At 37.2% G+C, this 12,407-nt stretch overlaps 1 protein-coding gene across 1 annotated transcript; it reads left to right on the top strand.

The window, feature by feature from the left end:
* Positions 1 to 2,019: 2,019 nt before the first annotated feature.
* On the top strand, positions 2,020 to 2,466 carry LOC140150017 (uncharacterized). The gene has a single exon (XM_072172022.1). It carries the CDS (start codon positions 2,020 to 2,022, stop codon positions 2,464 to 2,466), a length of 447 nt encoding a protein of 148 aa, XP_072028123.1.
* The last annotated feature ends 9,941 nt before the right edge of the window (positions 2,467 to 12,407 follow it).

The following is a 12,407-nucleotide window of genomic DNA, read 5'->3' as shown; positions in this document are numbered from 1 at the left end:
ATATGAAATACCGTGAATTGATTACAAAAGGTCTCGCAAAATCTCACTGCAGCATTCTACATGACATAAACGATCTTAGCTTTCCACTAAAGTACTCTTCAGAATTAATATTCTCCTTACGTTGACTCCTTGAAAATTCATTGAAATATGAGTGCAGCCATCAGAGTGTTTTTACCACATATTCATTACGATATCCAACGTAAAATGTTTTAGTAGAGTCTTCATCTTTGATAATGTGAAAGGGTTTCTTTTTCTAGTTTTTTTCCTGCATCTTCTTCGCTCTCTCTCATTTTTGCATATTCACCTTCTCTCAATTTTTTCAGTCGATGTCAGGAACCTTACACCACATATCATTCATGTTGTCTCGTTGGGTGAAGGTACATCCAGAGGATGATTTAAGCACTTCCCAGCAAGTCTTGCGGTTAGCACAGCTGTGTGAGTGAACATGACACCACTGCCCGCCCACTGCATACACACGTGCATGATTAAATTCGAATTTGGACAGATATATTTACAATAAAAACACCTTCAATTCAAAAGGTTGGTCGATTTCACATTTTATTTTATCTACAGAAGGTGTGAATTATCCTTCATGCATACATCACTTTTGATCTGAAATTGACCAAGTAATAATGACACATGGGCAATTCTAAAACAACATCTTTTGCATAGAGTTCAATGGGATTTGAAAAGTAAAGTGGCAGTTGAAACTCTAGTGATAACACTTTTACAGTGCATGATGGGGCTTCCTTAAATCATCCTCTGAGGTACATCTAGAACGATCCACGTATCCTATTGATGATAGACAGACTTATCGTGAAATATGTAACACAAAACAAGACGATAATGTCGCATTGTTTACAATGGAAGTAAATATAGCCCAATGTATCTTAACTATATACCATTTGCAGTGTCAAGAGTGGCTCCTAGCCATGACAGCTATTGTACGTTAACTTTGTTCACTTATAAAGAATCTGATTTAAAGACACACCTCAACGTGATTCTAAATTCCCTATTCGTGCGCTCACCCCTCAAATGAAGCTCAGATTTATATTCTAGTCATTGAAAATCTTACCAAACCACAGAGGAAAAGATACAATGTTAAGGTGCAGTCAAATTAGCTCAATCGAGAAGGTTTTATTCTCCAGTGTATTTGTGTTTGGCAATGCCAGTTTGAGCCACAGCGCATTGCTTGCTTAACTATTGTTAAAGACATGTCACATGCAATATCGCATCTGCTAGTATTACTATATATCAACTCATCTTATAAGACATTTTTGTTCTTTCCAGTCAGACGTGTTTTTATATATTTGACAAGCAAGAACACACTGTTTACAAAGACATCACAATTCTTGTGGTCAGTGTTGATTATATGTAAATGCTACTGTCCTGGCAATCACCGTGTTAAGGCAACATAAGAACCGATATCGACAACATGACATCACAAAATGCGTAGCAATAATGCTGAACAAATATGCATTGTAAAATTCTAAAGTTTGTATTATTTAAAGCCTTAAGGGGGGGGGGGGGGTCTTAACCCTGGAATTATGGAAACTTTCGGGCCTCATAATTACTAAATTGTTGGTCTAAAGTATATAAAAGTATTAGAATGACAAGTACAAAGCCAAAGTATCTCTGTTCAATATTTGTGCAACGATGAGCCACTTTTAAAATGACATCTTTTGAGTGTATTAGTGAGTGTTATTGATTTATCTGTTAAACTGTATTCGTAGCCATGAAATTCTGAACGATCGACCTCGTCTATTAAAACTACGTATTTTGACTATAATAACAAGTTTTGTAAGTAATTTCTCACAACTTATAACATCCCGGTAGCAAAGACTTCAATTACGATATAAATGCATCAGATTATAATTAAACAGAAATGAAAACAAGATTTTAAAATTTAAATTGTATCTATTCATGGTAAGCCAGTCAAATTGAAGAATGTATACATTTACAATGGCAAAAGAGACTTTCACAAGGATGAGCACCCTCCTTTGTAATTTGAATACCACCATGAGTACAAGACTCAGGGTCTTAGATTGCTATGTACTACCAATTCTGAAATATGGTTGCGAGAGCTGGCTAGTCTCAAAGGCAATGGAAGATCGATTGCAAGCAACGGAAATGTGGTTCCTCAGACAAATGTTGAGGATCCCTTGGACTAGTCACACCACAAATGAAACAGTATTGCATAGAGCTGGCAGTCAACGGATGCTCCTGAGGAAGATCCGGAAACTGCAACTTGATTTCCTGGGCCACTGTATGAGGAAAGATGATCTTGAGTGTTTGTTTCTTACGGGGAAGATTAATGGAAGGAGAGACAGAGGGCGGCAGAGGACAACATATCTTCAGAGTATCGCAGCCTGGACGGGTGTGGATAACATCAAGCTGTTGAGATTGGCAAAGAACAGGATGGATTGGCATTCCATGGTCGCCCACGTCACTGGATATGGCACATAGAGAGAGAGATACATTTACAAAGTGTCCGGGTAATATCGTGGAAGATGTTTATTTTAGGTTGCACAATTCCAATTCTAGGACAAGCCAAACCTGATTCCATGCACCTCAAAACTATGCCATACAATCCACGAACTGCATCTTCAGAAAATCTGTGTTATTCGTAGGGATCTTGGACGATTTGATTAACGACACACCTTTCAAACGGTTATTAATTGTATTACTTCTTCATATCAATACATTATGATTTTACTGAAATCTTTGGTGACTTATGCATCTATTATCCGGCAAAAAAGGCTCATTAGGTTAAGATATTCTTTTCAAAGTTATAACATTTGAAAGCAAAAGTAACAATTAATAATTATTGTGAACACAATATTTCACTAGCTTAGCGCTACAGTTACGGTAAACGTTGATCATGCTAACGGAAGTAAACACTCACGGCATACATTATCCAGTACATACCAGGGTTTAATGCGCATCCCCATGACTCTACCAAACCAACTATAAGCTTCCTTTTATGGTCCTATAACACAATCAGAAGGTTAGCAAAAATAATCCCCGGCTCTCCGGCCACATTCAAGGTTAAAGGTCAACACAGTGGTTAAATTTCAAAGTTGCTCAAAGCTGGTTAACAAGCACACCAAATTATTCCTCTCATTGCAAGGATTCAGAAAAAATATAGTTTCACCTACGTGCGATATAACGTTCGAAAGGTCAAATCTTGGGGGTGGTCAGTTTTTTCTTGTCATGTAAAAAAATAAGGAATAGTTGTAACTATGTAAGATATTTCGTTACCTAGGAAACATCACAACATAGGTTGTGGTCAATAGGCTGTACATGTAATGGGAATTGACCTTTATTGGCCAATTTAGTCAATAACGAAGCATTTTAGATACTGCACATGATTCCTTCTTTGACTTGTTTTTGCATGACGAGCAATTTGAGACCATTCGTTGAAAGAGATTTGGCCTTTATGCTTGTAACTCAAGAACAGTATGTCGCAGATAAGTCAAACTATACTTTTTCTGAATCCTTGCAATGAGAGAAATAATTTGGGTTTCTTGTTAACCAGATTTGAGCAACATTGAACTTTTACCACTTTGTTGACCTTTAACCTTGAATATGGCCGATGTCCCGGGATTTATTTTTCTTAACATCTTGAATGTGTTCTTGTTCTTGTCATGATACGTACATACCAATAGGTTGGTTGAAACTTTTGAATTTGTATCTTTTATCGGTTTTAGTTTCATAACGTGGTTATTCCTGTATCATTTGCCGTCACTGATATCTAAAATTGATGAAAACATCCTTGCGGTCAGTATGGTTACATAGATTTCTGAAATCGACCCTAACTTTGGCTATAAGGCTATGTTTCATTTATTGCTCCTTTATATATTGTGCTGACTGTGCAGGTTTAGTCAGAGCTAGACACAAAGTCAACCAGTCAAGGAGCAATAATAATACAGATATAGCCAGACTAGCATCCATGCAGCAATGCGCAAGAGGGGAGAATTTGCGCTGTAGCACTCAATTATCGTTCTCCCCTTGGTGACTCCTTACAGTAGATGTATTGAAATGTGAGTAATGTGAGTGCAGCCATCAAAATGTTTTAACACATATCGATTACGAAATACGAGGTAAAAATATTTCTGAGCTAAGTCTTCTCTTTGCTAATATAAACGCTTTATTTTTACTTTTCCTGCCTCTTGTTGTCTCCCCTTTTTTCATAATCACTTTCTATGTTTCTTCAAGCCATTTGCTATAACAACATGTTTACTGCACTGAATGAGATGAATACACCAGACATATTTCGTCCAGAGAGAACAAAATTTTACAGAACATGATAGTTTTTTGTTTATCAGGAAATCCTTTTAGTTTAAATGGATTGGTAAACTGCAGATATCTACTAATTGATCAAATCCCAGATGACTGAAAGTATACACAGTGTTATTCGAAAGGAATACGGTAAGGATTGCCTCAAACTATTAACGAAGGATTTCGAGAAAACATCGAGGAAAGTTGCTAACTATCGCAACCATTTGCGTTTTTCTCTACGGTGCCTACACGCTGATGTAATACCCCGTAGCGCCAGATTACAATCTAAGATCAAAGGATCGGGAGCAGAGAAGATCCTCCATAATACTGAACGCAAATTATTAAATGAGAGCATAAGACAGATTAAACTATACGATCAACAAGTTAAATACCAAAAAGGAAGACATTTCAGGCGAGTTGGAAACTCATTTGCCGTTGGAAACATACCAATGGGTTCAGGAGCTCACCGCAGATGCGCAGTTATCGCAGCACGAGAAAACAAAAACAAGGCAGGTAGCAAAATTCGGAAGACTTGTTTCGTCAGACAGGGCCGATAAAGACACCAATTGGCGCTGTAAAGAGGATAAATCTGCTCACAATATCAGAGATAGATGGGTTAAGAACCTCTGGGACTGTCCGCTATCGTCTAACAAACAGAGTTTATTGGAAAAGGGCTTGAATTTCGCCGTTACTTCCAAGCGTGTTCAAGTGATTGATATCATTACTGCCACTGAATCGGCGATTCGCAATGCCAGTTTGGGACCAGCTAATGCTGAAGAACTGAGATCGCGGGTAAGTGCTAGTGTCATCAGCGCTACCCCCCCAACATAACTTGTATAAAGCGGAATTTACTGCGTTGGAAAGTCTTAAAAAGAACAAGGACATTACCATAAGGGGCTGTGCACAGTGGTGTTGAATTCGACAGACTATGACAAGAAAGCCAAAGAGTTTTTAGGGGATACAAAGACTTATACGCCCCTCAAGAAAGACCCCACGAGTGGCATTAAACGCAAGATCGCGTCCAAGTTGAATCAATTCTTGGAGAAAGACAAGGTTATTGACATTAAATTGAAACATCAACTGTATCCCACGTCTGAAACAATACCTACCTTCTATGGACTTCCGAAGGTTCATAAGGCCTCTATGTCCTATCGTCAGTAGCATAGGATCAGTCACTTATAACATTGCCAAATACCTTGCTAAGATCGTAGGCCCTTTGGTTGGCAAATCGCAACATCACATTTGGAATTCAAAGGACTTCGCGGAGATAATTCAGGGTAATGTGTTGGACGCGGACGAGACGATAACACCCTTCAACGTCACTGCCTTGTTCACGAGCATCCCTCCAGCAGACGCGGTACTCGCGGTTCGGGACGTTTTGAAGGAGGATAAGACTTTGGCCGAACGCACAACTTTGGCGCTAAATCAGATTTGTGAATTGTTGAGCTTATGTTTGGATAATACCTACTTCAGCTATGGCAATAACTTTTACCAACAATGTCTTGGTTGTTCGATGGGCTCCCCTGTGTCGCCGATTATTTCTAACTTGTACATGGAGCGATTTGAACAGTGTGCTTTGTCGTCTTATCCCGGATCTCCACCTTCCAAATGGTATCATTATGTTGACGATACTTGGGTTCGAGTCAAGTTTTCGGAGTTCGACAAGTTTTTTGCGCATCAACCAAGTGGATAATAATATCAAATTCACCCAAGAAGGTCTGACGGACAATAAACTTCCATTTTTGGAATGCTTGTTTACTGTCAACCAAGATCGCACTCTCTCAGTATCAGTATTTCGTAAACCAACACATACTGATCAATTTTTGCAGTTCAGCTCTAATCACCCATTGGTCCAGAAACTCGGTGTAGTGAATACTCTTTATCACAGAGCTGATTCCATCATCACAAAGGTCTCTGATAAGATTACTGAGCACCAACGCTTGCGCCACGCCTTGAAAACGTGTGGTTACAAAGACTGGGCAATTGACAAGGCCCTAAATCGTGGTGAGAAAGACGCTAAACAGACCAGCGAACCCACCGCGTCTTCTGGTACCAAGACTTTTGTAACCATTCCCTACCATGGGGATGTTTCAGAGAAATTAAAGAGGATATACCGCGATCACGGCATCACTACACAATTCAAGCCAACCAATACCCTGCGGCAGTCGCTAGTACACACAAAAGACAAGCAGCCCAAGGGCCGTATAAGTGGCGTTGTGTATGGTGTCCAGTGCGCTGAAGATCAGGTGTGCCAAGAACATTACATTGGTGGAACCGGCCAACCACTGCAGAGTCGCATGTCCCAACATAGACGCGCCAGTTCAAGTGGCAACGATTCAGCTGTCTACAATCACCTTGAGGGCAGTGGTCACAGTTGACTGAATTGTGTAATTTCTTATTATGGGAGGGTTGTTTAAATTACTTGATCAAGGATTGCTTCAGAAACGTTCAGTTTAACTTTGCATTTCAAATAATTCAACGTTCGCATGTAGTGTGATCAAGCAAAATCAGCCAGATGTCGGAAATATTCAATTTTTAGTCTCTTATTGAAGTTATAGATTTGTAAAGCGTTACAGAGTTTCCGAAACAATAAGACAAAGGAAAAATCGTCGTCCGTATTCCATAGTGGCGTATAGCGGGGCGCCGCGAATAAACAACTTTTCGAGAAAATCGGGTTTGAAGAAATGCCAATTTAAAATCGAGTTGTGTAAATCAGACATTCATTATATTTTGTAAATGATGTGAAATTTCTGTAGTAAACTAAATAGATTTTATTGTTATATATTTTTCAAAAGAAATAAATACATACTTTTGCTGGCAAACTGACAATAAAACTATACGTCACTATGGAAAACGAACAAAACGCAATACCCTAACCTTTTTCGTATTCCATAGTGGCGTATCGACCATACGCCACTTTTTATACACATTTTATAATTATGAAATATCGGCAAAATGAAAATATCGTATTCCATAGTGGCGTATAGGTCCGATACGCGTACGCCACTATGACATACGATGTTTTTCTTTTTTGCCGATATTTCTTAATTATAAAATGTGTATAAAAAGTGGCGTATGGTCGATACGCCACTATGGAATACGAAAAATGTCACTTTGTAACTATACGCCACATTTAATTAATCAATTACTAATTAATTAGCTAATTATGACTGATGAGACTTAGAAAAATGAAAGAGAACATCATTAAAGACATATGTGCCAATTTTCAAAAAAATGACCAAAAATCACTATACGCCACTATGGAATACAGCCGACGTTAATGTCCTTTGTTTGGCTATATTTCAAAATAAATATTTCCTACTTCCGACTGACTTTCTGACGAACAATGAACTGAATTATGTACGCCGTTGACTGAAATTTCAACCGATGATAGTACAAAAAAATGAAGATGCTTATGCATACACTGGGACATACATGTAGAAACATTCGAACATTACCAACTTGCGCACGAGATGATGCTTAATCGTTATTCTTTATATAATCAGTATACAGGGGAAAGAAGAACCACGCATCGCACACTGGCACAATGAAATGAAATTACAAGCAGGTATGCCCTGTCCGGATTTTTTTCTCCGGTTCAACTGCATATGCATGCTATGTTTCCATTAGTTTTATCGAAACTCGACCAATATATATGTGACCGTTCACGGCGAATGGGCTGTAAATCCCTCCCTCGTTCAATTTTGTGTTTTATTTTGTGTTTAGAAAATATACATCATAAGCTTTAAAATATGGTATATCATTTGACTTCAAAAGATATCCAGAAGCGGTATGGTTTGTTAAACTTTGCTCCTTCAACAAAATGGTAGCTTCTTTCGTTTCTTCATGTATCTCTTTTTCCACATTGCTGGCAATAAATATCAAACAGTCATAATTAGCGGTCATTTCAAATCATCCCCAAGTCAACGAGGTTTAAGAATGTTCTCTCATTGTTAATTGGTTAAACATAATTATACAAAATACTTTGCCTGGTTAAAATGAGATAGATTTCGCGCCAGCTTAAGTTACCGATGAATACGATCTTCATACACATTTTACACTGTAACTCAGAATACAATTTAGGGAATTTACGGCTCATTCGTGCTGTACGGTCACATATGTATATTGCAATTTATCCAATGTTATAACAAAGAAGACCATGTGGCAGAGTTTACATTCTGGACAATGTAATTAAATGGGACCAATCAACCTCAATCAAACAAACTTAACTCAACCAATCCAGTTAGTTAAGATTACAGACGCTTCAACATTCACACCAGTACTATTACTTTATTATTTTTCTGATTCTGTTTCTTTATCTCAGTTCTTATTCTACTTCTTCTTTTTCTTCTTTTTCATTATACTACCATTGTCATCATGGTCACATTTTGTCATAATAGTTATCGAGCCACAACTTACGTTTTTATATTAACGAAATGTACAAGTTGAAGTTCTCAGCAGTTAATAATGTCAATTGATCGTCTCATTTCCTAAAAGTATTCATTATGCCAAGGGCAATTTTCAATAGTCGATTCATGTGACATAAACATCGATCCTAAGGAACATTTTCATGTGTTAGAGTCTCTCAAGAGTGCTATTGACCGCAGAAATGACTTAAAGGCAAGACGTATGATGCAGATGTGTCAACTTGCTGCTTTGGAGAACTGACAAATATGCTTCATAAAATGCGGATTAATATCTATTGATACAAATATTTTCTTTCCTTTTTTATTTTTCATGGGCATTTTAATATCAATAATCAATAATAATACCATTTACTTTGCAGAAATCAGAAGCCGAATGAAATTTATTTTTAAATTTCAATTATGTAAGCCGTACAAAAGTGACAAAGAAGAGAATAGGACAATTATCATACAAACCACGCGATCAATCTATTGACGTTGTCTTAGCAAGACATTATTCAGAGTTCGCATAATAGTAATAATCAAAGAAGTAGACAACATACGGCTCGTATATTATACATAATGACTGCTTTAGATATATTTTGGTAAAATTAAATTTTTAAGGGAATATGTATTTTGAAAACAACAACAAAACGTAGTCACAACAACATTATATCAACTTGCAGCCCTACAACTTTTGAAACAGTTCGTGAATTCATTAATTAAAGCTTACAAGTTTACAACTTCAGGGTGATTTAAGGTTAAATACCACTAATTATGTATTACACGGGTTTAAATGGGAAAGTGCCTAATTTCGGGTGGAATTTTCTCATATTCACAACTCTCACAGTTCAATGCCACCAATATCAGGTGAAACTATGTGATTTAGATGCCAAATGATCAAAAATTTAACATAGGTTGACCTGAGACTTTTCTTGTTTTAACGCACTGAACCGTAAACACCTTAAAATGACAGTGCGCCCTCGAAGCTGAAAGTTACAATATGATAGGGCGACTATTTACTAAAAACCGAAGCCGTGCGTATGAATTTTGGTACTATTACATCAAAATGTCATATAATGAGAGAAAATGTACCATTTTGAAGCATCAAACTCTAAAAAGTACTTTTTTTGCTATATAACTTGATCAATTTCAGCGATTTTAAGGCAGTCTTTTCGAATGCCATGAAAACAAATACAGGGTTCAAAAGAAATACCCCCCCCTAAAATTACAAAACATTTCTTTGCATAACTTGACATTTATTTTACTGATTTGAGAAATTCAAAAAGCTGTGAATAGAGGAATCGTTTTTCAACCCTCCCAAAGTTGTTTCATTTGCAAAAGCAATATTTTTGGTCAAAAATAATCACATTTTCCAAAAATGATGCTTTCAGAAAAAGTTGCACTTTACCACATTTTGTACAAAACGTTCTCGATATTAATGTTATGGTTGATTTAATTCTTGTTTTTTCCTTCACCATTCTGTGTCTGATCCTTCAGGCACCCATGCAACCATCATTCAGTGCACAAGGAAGATTTGTTGAACTTTTACGAAAATCGGAGCAACCTTAATTTTTCAGCCCCGTATCGACCTTGGACCTGCTAAACCTCATAACTTGGTAAGTATAATTATGTCCTACACACAAATATGTTACATTTTTGTGATCCTTAGACAAAGACAAATAATTTGACATGTTCTTTGTTGTTGTTTTTTTGATTAAATTTTGAGCATTTTTGATTGTTGCCCTTTATATGAACATGTAGGGGGCTGTGTTGATTTTCAGGGTCTCGGGATTCCAATATGTGACCCGGCAGCACAAATGAGCCATAAATTCCCTAAATCATATTCATCGGTAACTTAAGCTGGCCCGACATCCGTCTCATTTCGATAGTCAAAAACTAATCAATAATCCTATTGTTGAAGTGGATAATAAGCTTCTACCTTAGATGGCTATAGAACTTTTAATAGCTCTGGTCTTTGTTTGCTTATATTGCTAAATCCTGTTCAAGTGGTGGGTTACCAGGCATTGTATTTTGTACAGGTATGCATAACCAACAATTAACAATGAGAGAACTTTCTTAAACCTCGTTGACTTGGGGATGATTTGAAATGACCGCCAATTATGACTGTTTGATATTTATTGCCAACAATGTGGAAAAAGAGACACATGTAAAAACGTAAAAAGCTATTATTTTGTTGAAGGAGCAAAGTTTAACAAACCATAACCCCGCTTCTGGATATCGTTTGAAGTCAAATGATATTCCATTTTTAAGTTTATGATGTTTATTTTTTAAACTCGAAATAAAACAAAATTGACCGGGGGAGGAATTTACGGCTCATTCGCCGTGGACGGTCACATATATAGCTTGGTAGACAAAATATTTGAATTCAGCATACCCGAATTAACCAAAATAATTTTACGCGAACTTGCCACTTGATGCTAAAATTAGCACATATTTCCATTATACCAAAAGCAACAAATGTCTGTGCTTTTCTTTACAAACTCAGGAGTTTCTTAGCTTGTTCTGTGAGAGTTTACTGACCCTTGCCTGGTTTTTAATAACGTTCAAGGCAAACTGGAAAGAAAAAAAGCAAGGTACACCAACTTGACGTGGGGGAACAAGTAAAATACAGACTACACAGTACGTTTGAGTGACACTTTTTTCCTATTTAGTCCAATATCCTCTTTTCAATCTATTTTTCTTCTATTGATTGCGACCCTCTTGACATTTACATCCTGTCAATTAGGACAATACCCTATTGTCCGCTGGTGTTACATATTAAATTGCATATTGCTTCTCAGTACTCAGTAGCTTTCTTACAGTAAAGACACAGCTTATAGTTGCTCTGGGCTTGTCTTGTTTGCTACCTCTCAACTTGCCTTCAGTTTTTGTCTTGTACTTGTTTTTAAACTACAGCATGTAGTTTTCGTTGTTTAATTTAATATTTTGTCGTCTGTCCCTGAAGTTTATTGCTCGAAACGTCGGTTGATTTTGTTGTCTGTTAGGTTTTGTTTGTCTACTATGTGCACAGTGATTTTCCTTACTCCAGTGTACTTTTGTACTGTTTTCCTGACACCTCCGTGGGTTCTGGAATTGGCAATTTTTGGCCATTAAACTTTGGCACTCGGCACCTAACTTTGCCTGTTTTTAGGCCTATATTGGTTGTTTGGTTTTTGTCTACTTGTGTGCTCAGTGATTTTCATCACTTGTTCTAGTACACCTTTTCTTCTAATGCCTATTTTGTCCCCCCCCCCCCCTACGTACTGTGTAGTCTGTATTTTACTTGTTCCCCCACGTCAAGTTGGTGTACCTTGCTTTTTTTCTTTCCAGTTTTCATATATTCAAGGTATCCTCTTGTATCATTTATTGATCCTTGATGTGTTTTGTGTCCTCGTCCGTTGGATTCACCATTACCCACTTGTTCAAGGCAAACTTAACATTAAAGGTTTATATTCTTGTTCCTTAAACACTGTATAATCACCAACTTGCAAAATTGACATGTTTTCTTCAAGCTACTTGCTATACGAAACATTTTACAGTACTAAATGAGTTGAATACACCCGGACATATTGCGTCCAGAGGGAACAAAATAATTACATAGCAATTTTTGTTTGCCGAAAGACATCCTGTTAGTTTAAACGGATTAGAAACTGTCGCATTTCATGTTAAATATCCATCGGGGATTGAGCCGGATGGGTATAGTTTTGAACAGTTGATGTG

This window comes from Amphiura filiformis, chromosome 4, assembly GCF_039555335.1.
Source record: "Amphiura filiformis chromosome 4, Afil_fr2py, whole genome shotgun sequence".
NCBI classification, from domain to species: Eukaryota; Metazoa; Echinodermata; class Ophiuroidea; order Amphilepidida; family Amphiuridae; genus Amphiura; species Amphiura filiformis.
This window is presented reverse-complemented; position numbering and strand designations above follow the sequence as displayed.

Excerpts from the sequence above, each read along its gene's own strand:
- LOC140150017 (XM_072172022.1), top strand. The coding sequence starts at position 2,020 with ATGAGTACAAGACTCAGGGTCTTAGATTGCTATGTACTACCAATTCTG.